The sequence below is a fragment of the Gambusia affinis genome, linkage group LG04 (assembly GCF_019740435.1).
Source record: "Gambusia affinis linkage group LG04, SWU_Gaff_1.0, whole genome shotgun sequence".
NCBI classification, from domain to species: Eukaryota; Metazoa; Chordata; class Actinopteri; order Cyprinodontiformes; family Poeciliidae; genus Gambusia; species Gambusia affinis.
The window spans coordinates 13,346,891-13,362,211 of NC_057871.1; the positions used below are offsets into that span (position 1 = coordinate 13,346,891).

At 38.9% G+C, this 15,321-nt stretch overlaps 2 protein-coding genes across 3 annotated transcripts in view; one reads left to right on the forward strand and one right to left on the reverse strand.

The window, feature by feature from the left end:
- Positions 1–282: 282 nt before the first annotated feature.
- Positions 283–5,018, reverse strand: aanat1 (arylalkylamine N-acetyltransferase 1). The gene is made up of 3 exons (XM_044115463.1): positions 4,308–5,018; positions 3,356–3,510; positions 283–2,093 (listed from the first exon to the last, which is right to left on the reverse strand). Exons 1-3 carry the CDS (start codon positions 4,456–4,458, stop codon positions 1,788–1,790), a joined length of 612 nt encoding a protein of 203 aa, XP_043971398.1. The 5' UTR covers positions 4,459–5,018; the 3' UTR covers positions 283–1,787.
- Positions 5,019–7,165: 2,147 nt separating this feature from the next.
- The window catches only part of ube2o (ubiquitin-conjugating enzyme E2O), a 43,766-nt gene continuing 35,610 nt past the window's right edge, over positions 7,166–15,321 (forward strand). For both annotated transcript variants that reach the window (XM_044115461.1, XM_044115458.1), the window contains exon 1: positions 7,166–7,750. In XM_044115461.1, the coding sequence (XP_043971396.1) occupies positions 7,310–7,750 (441 nt within the window). In that variant the 5' untranslated portion in view covers positions 7,166–7,309. The remainder of the gene's footprint in view (positions 7,751–15,321) is intronic.

A 15,321-nucleotide genomic window follows, 5' to 3' on the forward strand; every position in this document is an offset into this window, starting at 1 on the left:
TGAAAATCAGCTTTCGTGGAGGTTCAGAACTGCTCAGATTTTACTATTTAAATCCACATTGTTGTGAAAAACATTCCTCTTTTGCAGACGTCTAATTTTGCTACACTAATTTTGTTTTACCCCTTAAACTTCCTGCAATCTTCACCCAAAGCAGCATGCTAATGGACGTTCTGATAAAAACTTTGACAAATTGACAACATTTTCATATATAAACATTTCCGCACGAGAAAACAAATTCAGAAAATAAAGCTTTTATACTTTAAAAATCAAACTGTACAACAAAAACATTCAACCCCTGAGGCTTTAGGAGGCAAATTGGGTGACATCCTACAAGAAAAAATAAAATTTTCCTCCATTTTACGGTTCTGTGATTATATAATTCTCGTTTACGAGAGTTGAGATCTGTTTTTATACACAGTGTTCACAGCTGATGGGTAAACAGATTGACAGGATGTTTGCCAACAGGAACACAGATGTGTTAAAGAAAAGCAAAATACAATCAAATCCATAACAACACATTGATGGCTGATATCACTCATCCATAATTACATTCATCATACAATTTAACTTCATTACTTTGGCAAGGTATTTATGCTGTTTCAATACCGATGTTACATTTTACAGCTCATCTGTTACAGGTTTGTAAAGTGTTATAAATTACATGATCTTTTATATCAGTTGTAATATTTCAGATAAAAGTTTAAAATAATAACCTTTGAGTTTAATCTGTGGGGAAAAGTAAGAGTAAAATAGTTTTTAACCAACTCCATTATGGGCGGTTGGTTACAATGAACGAGCCGTTCACTGTAAGGCTTTTTTTCCCCCACAAGTGCCAGTAAATTTGTTCTCATCTATAAAAGTATAAACCTCTTAATGTGGCTTCAAAAACCCAACATTCAGCATTTATGTTTTAGTTTCCAGGGTTTGAACTACAGATGGGCGATATAACTGAAAAACATGTCACGATTTAACGGTTTCATACCTTCCTATCAATAATTGATTAGTTTTTGTTTTAAATATCTGAAATACTGCCAAACTGATGACGCGACCTTTCCTGTTTTATCCAGTTTTCACTCCATTCCGTTTTTTTAAGTAGTTGTGAGGCACAAGTGGAGAAACCTTAAACTGGGACTGCTTACTCCACAAGTTGTTGCCAGGTAACCAGAGTGAGTGAGTTGCTAAGCAACCAAAGAGCGAGCGAGTGAGTTGATTCTACCAACTTTGCTTAGCTAGCCGTTAGAGGTTGAGCAGCTAAAACCTTTCCTCTGTCTACATCCCCCAGAATGCTGTCCAAAAACTTAGTTGGATGTATTATCTATTGATATTGATCACTGGTCTATAATGATATGATAGACAAGTTTTTATTGTTTATTTTTTACCCAGTTGTAGTTCAAACCATAACAAACCATTTAGAACAAGGAGTGGATGAAAGAAAAGGCAGCTTGCAGTTCGTTAAATGTCCGACATTTTCTTTCGGAACAAATGTTTAGTTTTTCAAAGTTTCATGAAGTTGCCACTCGCACTCTTTGCTCCAATGGCAACTTCTCTCCCTTCAGCACAAATCTTGACGGTTTCCAGGCATAAACGACGTGTCCAACAGTTGCTGAAAGCTGGTGGGCAGCTCTTTGTTTTCAGCTTCACGAAGGCTCTCTTCTCAACCGGCTGCTGAACATTTTTCACTCAGAGATTAGACAAATCCCTGCTCCACTCACAGGCCTCCACTCCGCGAGGCTTAAGGAGTGTCAGTGCATCCTGTTTTTGGAAACATTAAACCGAAGTCCCGTCCTTCAGCATCCACTGTTGCGCCGCATAAAGGCGTGGCCCCTGACTGGGTAGAACATCTCGATGAAGTTGAGGGGTCCCACCGTGATCTCAGCGGGGCCCAAAGCCTTGAACCCTGACTTCTGGTAGAAGGGAACCAGAAAGTCCTCGCACATCAGGACAGCGCGTCGCACGTAGGGCAGACACCGCAGGTACTGCAGGTAGCGCCACATCAGAATAGAGCCCTTCCCCTGCTGCCTGAAGGTCCGGTGGACGGCGAGGACGTGGATATGGACCGTGGCTCCATGAGGCTTATGAAGAGTCAAAGCATCCTGGAGAACAGAGAGACAGCAGGAGACATGTAGGATTAAGCAAGTAAGAGAGTCAGCTTCCTTCCAAACTGCCAACATGAGTTACCCTTCCACTATTTTTTAACTCTGTCTGCTTTAGTTACTACCAATGAAAATCAAAACTTCTCCTTCTCCTGTCATTTTTTAATTTGTACTAATCAGAGCAAGTATCACTATTTGGGCTAACATATTGATCAGATTACTGGTGATGAGTACATAGTACCAACATGTCTGAACCAGAACCGCCATCTTGGTAGGCAAGCTCAAAGCAAAGATGAACCATGGCTTCAACACCAACAAAAAGACCATATTGACACTCTTGACCAATATACAGGAGAAAGACATAACAACAAAATCTGTGTTGTCTGGATCGACCCATATGAGACAGATAATGGAAACATGTCAGACGATGTGGACAAGCTACTTCTGATCTACTGACATTGTTCACTAGTAAACACTCTTCGTTTAAAACGAAGAGTGTTTGCACCATGGAGGAGCGTCTGAAGTCCAGGCAATCAGTGTTTCAATGGTTTTGTAAAGGACGTTTGAACCTTTTATGTGAATAACAAGCCTCCAGCGACTGGCAGTCAGTACATGTAGGCTACAAACCTGTCTTAGCTAGCAGGTAAAACCTACATTAGCTGAGCTAATTTTGCTAGTTCAATACTAAGCACTACAATAAATACCACTGATATTTATCATACAGAGTCAGCAAAAATTTTAATAGTTGTAATATACTTACATTGTAATTTAGATAGGAATGAGGTGAGAAAAATCAGAAAGTAACTACCAAGAAGAAAAAAAATAAAGTCTAACCCACATATATTAAATAATTGCATTTTTTTTATGACATCACTTGGTTATTTTCTGTGATTTGTTTGTCTTTAATTTATCCAATTTAATTACCTTTTCTTTTCGGTTTTTTTTTCTTTCACACTCCTTTGTTCTCTTTGCTAATTTAATTGGATATTTTGTAGATCAAAACCTTTGGTAGTAAATAATGGTTGTTTTGTATGAACAAATTAGTGAATTATATATATATATATATATATATATATATATATATATATATATATATATATATATATATATATATATATATATATATTAATCAAAAATCTCTTTCAGTCTGTGTCTCCAGAAATATTTCAGTTTACAATCGCTATAAATGCCCTCCACACATAAATCTGTTACTTGTTTTCCCGGTCAGGGAGCCACTGTACGCGCGCTAAGCTCTGTCTCACCATGGTTAGCCTCTCCTGGTCCCACAGAGAGCCGATGATGAACGCCACCAGCCGTCCCCCCTCAAACCAGCCGAGAGAAAGCTCGGGACACAGCGTGAGGAAGTGACGCACCTCGTCCAGGTGGAGCGGGCATTCTCCGGACACTGATATGAAGGCTGTAGGTGAAAAACAATGGAAGGGAATCTTGAGTGACTTTTTAAGCGTTAAAACTATTTCACCTCGAATGTGCCGTTCCTTAGCAACCACTTCCTCACGTGCCGTTCCTTGGCAACCACTCCCTTTAGGTTAAGAAGCTTAGCTTGCTAGCATTAGCGCTGTGGCTAAAGTTGGAGATAAAGTTAAAAAGTCTTGCTCCGACAACTCAGAAACTTTTTCAACAACAAATATTAGTATATTTCTTAACTTTTACTGAGCTTAGATGTCAGGATTAAGGTCCGAATGTCTGGTATTTTTATTTAAAAAGCTGCAGTATGTAACTTTTATAAAAATATGTTTACTGTCTTGACGGTTTAATATGAGAGTTATTCTGTGAAAAATCAAGTGCCTTTACCTCCTCCATGTGGTCCTACCGCGGAATTATACTGCTCAGAAATCAGTCAGAGAGGAAGGGGTCTTAGAATTGTCAATTAACTTTGGGTATATGCTGCTCATACCCTTCCCCTTTCTTTTTGCTATGGTAAAGTTGCTTCCTCATAATGGAGCCCTGATATATATCTATGCAATGGCCCTAATATGCCGTTGCATGTCACAAATACATTTTGCAACAGTAATAGGTGTTACAATCAACCACGCTCCTCCAAATTTAAATAACTAACATTTATTACTTCTAATAATGCCTTTTTTGACTATATGCATGTAAACATATAGTTGGAGTGTGCGCAATTGTGATCTACTGGTTGAATTAGACAGCAACCTTAGCCCTGAGACTCTCCAAGTAAAAATCTTGTTTTACCTTCTCTCTCTATCTCGAACACGCTGATTGCGTCCTCCGGACTCAGGGAGCGGAACTCGCTGGCCGGCAGCGTGTGGCGGCGGCCCTGCGGCACCGGGGAGCGCACATGGTGCAGCGGCTTCATGAACGGCAGTGCGCCCAGCACAGACATCTCTCCGGTCCCGTTTGTCTTCAGAAGCAGTCGGGTTAAAGACACTGATAATACCACTTATAACTGTTTTATTATCTACTCCTGAGCAGCAGCTTCGCAGATAGTTTCCTCCACGCGTTGCCGGACTTGTGCGTAAAGACTGAGCTGGACGCGGCGCGCCGGGAGTATTTATATCCGTGCGCAGGGGCGGCTGTTTCTAATCCTGGGGTGAGCTGGAAGCCCAAAGCCTCCTTTCCTGGCGAGCAGGTTGAACAATAAACATATTTACCGGAGGTCAGCAGGGGCAACCGTGTGTTTAGAATGATCCTTGTCATGCGTCAGAGCTAGATTCCTGGATCATGGGTTGCAGTATCTAATTAAGGTTTTTTATCTATTAAAGATGTGACCCTGGGTCACAGCAGGACAGCAGATATGTGCATTAATCCTTCAGAGGGATAAACTGTATTTTTCCCGTCAATTTCGTGACACAAAACAGTCTGATTTCATCTCTCCTGCATGGTCTTGCCTAATTGGCAGCTTAATTACATGATCTTATTTTTCTGTAGGAGACTTTCAGTCAGCTGAATGTTGCTCCTATAAGCTCAGTTTATGCTGCTTTATTTTCCAGTTCTGTAAGAGGATTACAGGATGTGTAGGAGTTTGTTTGTCACCTCATCAGCATTAAAAGCATTGATCTTTCTGGACAAACATTATTTATGTAAGATGTGGCAAATCCACAACATTACACTGGGGGCCCTGATAGGTTCATTCAAAAAAGAGGTCAAAAGAAAAGTGTGTCATTATGCAAGCACAGATCTATAATAATAATAATTATGTATAAAAAAAGTAGATTTCATCACTGTAGCGGATGTTAATGCTCCTGGAAGTTTAATTATATTCTATCAAACACCTATTGTTGCTTCAAACTATGAGATAATTTAGCCTTTTTTTAATGTAGAGTCCATTTTACTGCTACTTTTTAAATATCTGTTTCTCCAGGGAAACATAGTCAATTTTAATTGTTTACCGAATAATTTGTGAAATGTTGAAGTAGTCTCAAAAGAAAAGTAGAAATTAGTTTTTGGTAATATTATTTCAGACAAAAGCTATCTTTTGCTTGCAGGCATCTAAGGATGAATAAACTTGAAAAGTGCTGTGACAACCTTCTGTTGAATTTTTTAATTGAATATTTGTATTGTTATTGAAAATATTTATTCGAAATTATTTTTGAATAATATTAATATTATCCATCCATCCATCCATCCATTTTCTTACACCCTTCTTCCCTAAATGGGGTCGGGAGGGTTGCTGGTGCCTATCTCCGGCTGCGTCCCGGGCGAGAGGCGGGGTTCACCCTGGACAGGTCGCCAGTCTGTCGCAGAATATTAATATTATTCAAAAATAAAATAGGTTTCTAAATTGTCTTTCATTCTTCTACATATTTTCAAGCACAATAAAATGTGTAAAAATATAAAAAGTATACTTAGAAATTCAAAGGAGAAAAATGCAAGAAGCATTTAAAGGACTAAATACATCAAGTTGGTGCACTTCTTGTTTTATTGCATGTTAAAGAATTTGAAATTATTTGTCAACATTTTGTACACAAGAAACTTGACTGCTGATATAGATCAGGGGTTGGCAATCCTGGTCCTGGAGGGCTGGTGTCCTGCATCTCTTAGACGTCTCCCTGGTCCAACACACCTGAATCCAACAGCTGAATCACCTCCTAAGTGCAGTCAGGTTCTCCAGAGTCCTGCTAATGACCTCATTATTTGACTCAGGTGTGTTGAAGTAGAGACACATCTAAAAGTTGCAGGAGACCGGCCATCGAGGACCAGGAGTTGCCCACCCCTGATATATTGCTTTATATATATATATATATATATATATATATATATATATATATATATATATATATATCGAAAGATAGATAGATAGATAGATAGGATTATCTTGTTGTTTTAAATCAACAAATTTGTGGACAAGTGGGGCCCAACAGTGCATTAAATTAAATCAGCAAATAAATGTTTAATGTGTTAGCATTAGTGCTTAATAACCTTTACATTTTTAAATGCTACCTTTCAATTTAAATAATTTAACCAGTGCTGTGTTTTATAAGTTTTTGATGCATAGAAACAGTTATAGATTGCTTTATATACATCCATCCATTCATCCATTTTCTGTTCACCATTGTCCCTAATGGGGTCGGGAGGGTTGCTGGTGCCTATCTCCAGCTACGTTCCGGGCGAGAGGCGGGTTCACCCTGGACAGGTCGCCAGTCTGTCGCAGGGCAACACAGAGACACACAGGACACACAACCATTCACACACACACTCACACCTAGGGAGAATTTAGAGAGACCAATTAACCTGACAGTCATGTTTTTGGACTGTGAGAGGAAGCCGGAGAACCCGTAGAGAACCCACGCATGCATAGGGAGAACATGCAAACTCCATGCAGAAAGATCCCGGGCCGGGAGTCGAACCCAGGACCTGCTTGCTGCAAGGCAACAGTGCTACCAACTGCGCCACTGTGTGTTATATACATATTTATTTAAATTTTAAAAGTATAATTTACTCTCCTGTAAATTTATTGGGGAGTGTATGTTTTGGCGAGCTCTAAATTTCTCCTTAAAATAGCAGCGATGTAGAATAAAATGGCACACTTTCAAAACTATTGTACTCAAATTTGTGTTTAAGGGCGCCTCTTAGTGGTGGCAAATCGGACTGCGTGATGACGCTCCTAACCGCTACATACCACGTATCCTTCTCCGTAGCTACGTAAACACGTGCACCTCACTGCTTCCAGTTTCAGCCCTTTCACTTCACCGTCATCCTCGCTCTACTTACATCACTCCTTGACAACAGCAGCGATGGCGGAGCCCGTAGCATCGGATGCGGCGACAGCAGCAACGGACGAAACGCACACGGCTGCATCCCCGACACCCGGCCTTTCTGCCGCACCTAGCCCGGGTTCGGAACCTCCATCCATGGCTCTGTCTCCCACGGCAGACGGCTCGCAGCGGCTGCTGTTTTCCCACGACCTGGTCTCCGGACGGTATCGCGGCTCAGTCCGGTACGGCATCGTTCGGATGATTCACGGGGAGGAGGATTTTAACTCAGATTCGGACCTCGACGATGGCGGAGGGAGAGGCGGCGGCGGTGGGGGCGGCGGCGCAGGTGGCGGAGGACGAATCCCGTGTGGTTCGGATACTGAAAGTGCCGTGGACACCCCTAGTCGGCCTCTCGGTAGGGGGTTTGTCCGCGTGCAGTGGTACCCCGAAGGAGCCAAGCAGGACATCAGAGAGACAAAGGTACCACCGGCTTTTGTTTTAACTGCTTACACTGACAACGGGTGCATGTCCCAGCCTGAGTCCGATGCTGCTCAACGCTAGCCAGTTTGTTTTTGTGTTTTCGCTGGAGATAAATCTGCACAGAAGTCAGTCAGGGATAAGGTCCCCCCCTAATCTGCCTGGAACTACAAACCTAGCTCGCTAATTGGCTAGCATGTAAGCACACAAGCTAGCTAGCAGGCTAGCTGCCTATCTCTCAGCTAAACAGGGCTGTTCTATCTCAGTTTTCTTTTTGCTAAGCTAAATGTATTCAGTAAACGGTCGACTTTGTGCAGGAGTCCATGTTTCAGCAGGTGTCCAGCTGGTAAAATGACACCTATTGATTACTTCATCCTGATTCTGGAGTTCCTCAGCTGGGTGTGACCAGGCTATGTAGCAAGAGATGAGCAGATACTAATAAAACTAACTGTTGAAGATGCTAACTGCTTGGTTGAATGGACTGACAGTCCTGAACCAACATCACACAGAGACAGAGTCAACATCAGAATTAGTGTTGACATGAAAATAAATGCTTGTTGGCGGTGTGCTGTTACGAAATGATTTGGTTGTTTACATATCTGTAGATTTCTTTGTAGCCAAGCATGACTATGATCTCTGGATGAACCTGGAAAACAATGCACCAATCAGTTGGTCTATGTCTTTGTTCACTGGTTTATTGTCAAAGATGAATACAAAGTAGACGTAGCAAATGCTGGTATTTTAAAGACTAAAATAAAATCAATAATACAAAATAAATAACATAATTACAAAATACCAAATGACTATTTTAATGTTAGAACAGGGTGAAGTAAATTTTTTCACTAAAGTTACCTAATTAAAATGTAATTATTTACTACTTGTTCTAGTTCTGATTGTGTTGCCTGAGCAAATCTGTCGTCCATTACTTGAAAAGTATTTTTGCTTCAACATCAGATCGTTTTAAAGCCTCTGCTCAGTTCCTGATTGACATGTTTTGGTTTGTGTTTTCCTTGTTGCTAATTAAGAAATGGGGAAGCGTTTGTTTTAGTTTGTGTGCAATAGCTAGAACTTCCCTTCACCAGTGGAAGAGTCAACAGGTTCAAATAAAAATGAGTCTGGAAAAGCTGAACAGCCTGCTTTCTTTTTCTGGACAGCACCAGAAGAAGCCTGTTTAAACTCTCAGTTCTCTTTTTGCACTGTTGTGTTTTTATTTTTAAATGAATGAGTAAAGTTCTGGTTGGTCATTCAGCCTGTCATAACAGAGGTTTACCAGTGTTACTCCAACAATACCATTCGGACACAACATGTCCTGTAAATGGTCATTCAGCCTGTCATAACAGAGGTTTACCAGTGTTACTCCAACAATACCATTCGGACACAATATGTCCTGTAAAGGCTGCCATCGAAGCCTTTACTGTCCAGTTGTGAGCATCCAGAACTCACTTTTACTTTTTACACAGCAGCTTCCTGTTTGCTTTGACCCCCCAAACCTCAGGTTCACAGAACGTTTGTGGCTTTGAACAAGTTTTATTTAGTTGGAATGAAGAGAAAAATGTTTCTTTAATGTATAGTTTGCTGCTCCAGTATTTAGGCTGAACTTTAATAAACACAATACCAAGAATAGATATAAAGATCTTTAAAAAGCCTGTTGCTGTGTATCTCTAATGTGTAATTGCAGACTAATGGGTGGTCATTGTCGATTTGGTCTTCCAATAATTCACTGGGATTTATAGATAAAGCTAGTATTACAGAAGAGTTCCTCTATGGAGGCATGATTTGGGGATACAGAAGGAGAAACTGTGCACGTTTGAGAAAATTTGTGACATTATGTTGAGCTGTGTAGTTCTGCACAATGTTGCGCTGGACAGTCTGGTTTAACTCGAAGCTCTACAATTTGCTGAGCCGATAACTTGCAAAAGAATAACAAGTTATAACACAACATTTGCAGCACTTTAATTACACAAGAAATGTTTCTCAATTCATGCGTTTCAGTTTTGATTGTCTTTTGTTTTGATTCTGTTACTTTAAAACTTGAGATAAGTCTTATAGTTGTTGCAAATTCTGTGGGTGTGGCCACAGAAACTGTTACTAAATCATTAAACATGAGGATTGTTTCCTGATAATAACACCTGACTGGTAGCCTGCTTTAATTAGCTGACATATGCACACCATACAACCATCAGTTATGTAAGATGAGTTGGTGTGGTTAGAAATTAGGACACCTGAAAGGAGCACTAACTTAATAATGTCATGAAAGGATTTGCTGTTATTGTGCTGGATGATCGTTCACATCACTTGGGATTTAAGCTGCAGTGGAGGGAAAAGAAAAGCTTTTCACAGAGAAATCTGCTTTGCTCATTTAGATATATTAGTGATTACTTTAACAAAGAAAATCTGTTTACATCAGGTCATGGTGACATTATAATATGTACTGTGTCTCTGAAATTGTTATGTTTATTTTCAGTAACGCATTAAAATAGGAAATGCCTCCTTTTCATATTGAGACATAACTTGTTATAACATCTGTGCCATTTTATTGTTGATGATTTTGCAAGAAGATGGTTGGTGCCGGTTGCTCACATCAGTTCACTGAATGGCTGGGCCAGATGGATTCAAAATAAATTTGATTTTAATAGTTTTTTTTTTCTTGATTTTTGAAAATAATTTGCTAATATTTTCAAACACATGGTTTTGTTAAAAAAAAAGTGACTTAACCTGAATTCAAAGTCCAAATAAGTAGAAGCTGCAGAAAATGTTTGTCAAACGAGAAGGCAACTCTGGCATCCCTTTGGCGTTTGAAATATGGAAACCCAAGAAGTGCATTGGTGGAAAAATATCCAGATTTTCCAAAAATTAAATCTTCAAAAACAGAACATTTAATCAGTCGATCCATCTCCCAGTCCAAAGCCATTTCTTTGCTCTGCTTGTGTAGATGGTTGTGAGTTCAGGTGAGTTGAGAGCAAAGCAGAATCTCCTGTGTGGCAGCAGCAGCTTTTCTATGGGTGGAGCAGGTGGAGGGAGGAGGAGGCGAGTGTAGTAATGAAGATAACAGGAAGGTCGCAGTGGGTGCTGCTGACAGAAATGGGCTGAAAGGGAACGTAATTGTGGTTGAGAAATATGGGTGGGACAAATGGGAGAGGGAACAACTTGGACTTTATTACTAGTAGTAGATGCAACCAACATCTTTAAATTGGAGAAATGTAATGTTATAGAATAAAAATGAAAAAATCCTGACTGAATCAGGCATGCTGTGTTTGGTACCAGATGACTGTTATGGTAATGTGCTTTTGCTTTTTGAAATGGTATCATCCCACCTTCTGTTCTCTGAATTATTTAAAATTCTCATCAGTTTGTTGGTTTTAATCAAATCCTGGATTTACTCCTGTTTTATCATATTCTGTTACAACTTTCTTTAAATTAGCAAAACTATGACGGCGTAAAGAAAAAACACAGGAGTAAATGTCCACCAAAAAACTGAAACATTTTGAGATTAAACAAAAATTTTCCAGAGGAAAAAAAAAGTTGAATTTCTGAATTTCCAAAGTCACTAATTTGCTGGAAAAACTTAGAAAGTTTCTAGAAAAAACTCGGAAATTCCTGAGTTTAAAAAGTTGAACATTTGCTTGAAAAAACAAAGAAATTTTGGGATTAATCTTCAAAATTTTCTAGAAAATATTTGGAAATTTAAAAAAATCAAAGATTTTCAGCTTTTGTAACTCCAAAGAGTCTTTTTAAAATCTTTGCCTTTTATAAGACTTTATAGTTGGTGTTCAGGTATTAATCTTCCAAAAACAGGATTATCAAGTGATATTTTTAAAATTTCCTGTCAGCTTTAAACATATTTTAACTCAAAAACATGACGGGTCGCTGGATGAATGACTGCTGTGCCACCCAAACACCGGGCTTGGCAAGTTTTCTGGGGGAAACCTTGGAGTAGAACAAACTAGTGTAACATGGAGGACAAACAAAAGTCTTCTTTTGACTTTGTTGCACCAGTTTTGTCTTGTCCCTCATTACACAGAACGCTGTGCCCTCCATCTGCTGTGGTCTTGTCCTTGTCATCAGACAGAGTCAGGATGACGCAGGATTTGTTGGAGATGAGGAAGTTGTTCACAAGGTGAAAAAGTGACCCACAGGAGTTGAAAGACGTCTTCTTTGAGACACCGTGTTGTTTTAGTTTTACCACTTTGTGTGAAGTACAAACTTCTGAATTTAATACCTTATTGATATTATCCTGTTTTTCCAGAAAGCAACCAAGATCCATTTCTTTAGAGTTGTCACTTAATAAAATAATACAAGTTAATGGTGGAGCATGTTGGAGTCAAACATAAGAGTAGAAAGAAACATTTTAAATAATAGGCTTGTATGTAAACATGCATAATTCAATATAAACATGTAGGTGTCGATGCCTATAAGAATGTACGGATACTTTTCTGAGCACCAGTTTGAGGCGACAGAGCAGTCAGCTGTGACCCAGCTTTTTTTTAAAAATTCAACAAACCTGACTGGAAGAGCTTCCAGCTGATGGGATGCTATGGCTGGATTATCTGCACATGTACCAGAGAGAATGAGAAACATGTTCAGAGCAGCATCCAGACACTCTTAATTAGCAGTGGAATGCGTCAATCGGATATCTATTTATTCAGGACAGGAACTAGTTATCTCATCATATGGACTAGCAAACCATTGGGATTTCCGCGACTCATTATTTTGTTTAAAACTCACAGAGACTTGAGTGCCTTTTTTCTGCTAACATGTTTGACCAGATCCCATCATTTGGAAAAAAATTTCCAGGAAAGAAATAAACAGAAGTTTTCCACAACTTACCAATGTTCACCCGGTTTTCCTGTAACCGGATCCTCCTGCTACACCAAACATGGATACACACTGTTATGAACAGCTGTGTGTGAAATGTTGACCCAATTCAAAATCAAAAGATCCCTTTTTGTTTAGAGAAAACTAGGATGCAGAATTTTATATGGATGAATGTCTTTTTTTTGTTGCTCATTTTGTTCCCTTTTGTTAACATGAACTTCAACTTAAGTGTGGGCTGCAGCGCTGTAGATATTAACCCTTTGAGTCCTGGATGAGTCGGTGTAATTATGGTAGGCCTGGACTCTCAGAAGGTTCAACATCCTTCCATGTTTTCTGTATTTGTGGATAATTTGGTCCTCCACAAATACAGAGACTTAGAAATGGCTTTGTTACCATTTTCCACACATAAAACTAACAATAATTTAGTTTCTCATGTGTTTTTGAAATTCTTTAATTGGGGTACGATGTGATTCTTTGTGACAATTTCAGCCTACTGCATGTTGTCAAACAGCAGGGTTTCTTCCAGTGTATTATTAGCCATGGTGGACCACCAGGCTTATAATACACTGTAAAGCCTGGCGGGCCACCAGGCCAAGCATTGCTTATTTATTTAAGTCTTTTTAAAGTGTTTGCATTGTTTAAGACTTTATAGTTGGTGTTCAGGAGTTAATCATCCAGTGTTTCAATAACACACGCTTATCAAGTGGTACTTTAAAATTTCCTGTCAACTTTAAACATTTTTTTAACCCAAAGACACGACGGGCCGCTGGATGAATGACTGCCCTAGCGCCCCAGCCAACAGGCTAACCAAGTTTTCTTTGGTAAACCTTGAACAGGTGCTATGTGAGTGATTATTCCATAGAGCAGGCAGTAATTAAGCATTAGTGGTTCAGATAGCTGTCACCAAAATAAATGAAATATTTATTTAAAACTACTTTTTGTAGAAATTTGGAAGGTTGAAGTATTTATTCATAACGGTGTTCATTTCTTGCGTTCATATTTTCGTTTTTGCTGTTGCGGAGAATAGCATCATCACCCACTGTAATCACATTACAGATGCAGTCACCCTACACCGCTGTGATGTTTGATCCATCTCAAGCTTTTATTACATCCATATCCATCAAACACAGAGCGTCACTCTGGCTCATTGTTTGAATAATGTGTGCATCGTTATGAAAAATACAACTTGCATGCATGTTCACATTCTAGGAAATGTGTAGATTTATGTCTCTGGATGCTGTGAAGAACGACTTCAGTGTCATAAAACCTTATATTATATGACAGAATGAGCAAATTCTCCGTGTTAATGAATTTCGTCTGTTTGTTGCCTATATAAAGTAAACTTCTGGTTTATGATTGATCTTATAACACTTACTGTAGGTCCTGAGTTGAAGTTTTTGTTTTCAAATGCAGAGTTTCCCCAGAAAATTAGCTAAATAAAACATGAAACGCATCTAGCGGTGCTCTAAATAAAACTAGTATTTCTGAGGTTTTGTATGTATTATCATTTTTTAAATAGATAATCATCTGATAAAGATTGCTAATGTTTTACTATGTACAGTTCTATAAAAAAAATCACTGAAAACCTCCTGGTCATGCCACCATATATTGACTTCTGAACTCTTCCTGAGTTAAAACATTAGTGTCGTTGTTTCTAAATGAACATGAACTTATTTTCTTTGGATTATTTGATTTCTGAAAGAACGGCATCTGTTTTGTTATTTTGACCATTTCTCATTTTCTGCACACATTAAGTTCAAATCGATTATTCAGACCACCAATTATTTCAGCACTAATTATTATTATTGTTGAAAAATAATCGTACAGGAAGGGCTGAGCTTTTCATATTTTGATATTCAAAGGATTTTATTTAAGCTCCAGATGCATCAGCCTATATAAGGAATGTCATGTTGTTGCATTTTAGGCAAAAATAAAAAATGTAAAAATCGGAGCTGAATTTCTTATTTGTGTCTTTTAGTGTATTTCTAATATTGTGTATTCAAATGGAAAATGTGCAGAATAATTGATCGATTAATCGGTTACTAAAATAACCATTATGTTCAACCCTACATGTCAATGAGTTCTCTGTACTCCAGAGCAACATCAGATTCACATTCACATTGTGATTTGGACCAAGGTCTCTCAGGAATGTTTCTGACGCATTGTTGAATCAAATATATAGAATTAAAGCAGCTTTGAAGGAACAATGGGTTCCAGACCCAAAGCAGTACGAGGTGCATATTAAAGTGGTTGGTGAGTGTAGCTGCAGCTATAATGACACATTCACAATTGGGTCCAATAATGCAGTAACAGCTCATACTTACTTCACCAGATATAATTACATTCTGACAGTAAACGGATAGCGCTTTGAGAAACCAACTTCTCTGCTGCTGTGCTTTATTGTGAGATCCCATAATGTTGTATAATCGAGTTGTGAGTTCCAGTAAAAATGTGATTTTCTTGAACAGATCTTCTTCTGCCTGGTTATATGGGATAAATCGAAGCCCCCCGGTAAACTCAGCCCGTTAGAGCCACTACAGAGGGATGTAGGCAACTCCTATTTTCTATAAATCTGAATTGAAGTCACTAAATCTGTGATTTACCATTTGTTTCCTCTTTCTACCAAAAACTGGATGATAACAGTCTTCAGTTTGGTGTTTTGGTTTCAAATAGCCCATTTTTTTGAAGGACAATTTTGCTTACAGAGACTTCATAATTTATTTTACTCGTTGTTTTATTTATTTTAAGTGTCTTCCAGT

Bases quoted from the DNA above. Each gene is read 5' to 3' on its own strand.
- aanat1 (XM_044115463.1), bottom strand. From the start codon at position 4,458: ATGTCTGTGCTGGGCGCACTGCCGTTCATGAAGCCGCTGCACCATGTG. The intron at 3,511-4,307 runs GTAAAACAAGAT...TTTCACCTACAG, and splicing joins GTTCGAGATAGAGAGAGAAG to CCTTCATATCAGTGTCCGGA. The intron at 2,094-3,355 runs GTGAGACAGAGC...TCTGTTCTCCAG, and splicing joins ACCAGGAGAGGCTAACCATG to GATGCTTTGACTCTTCATAA.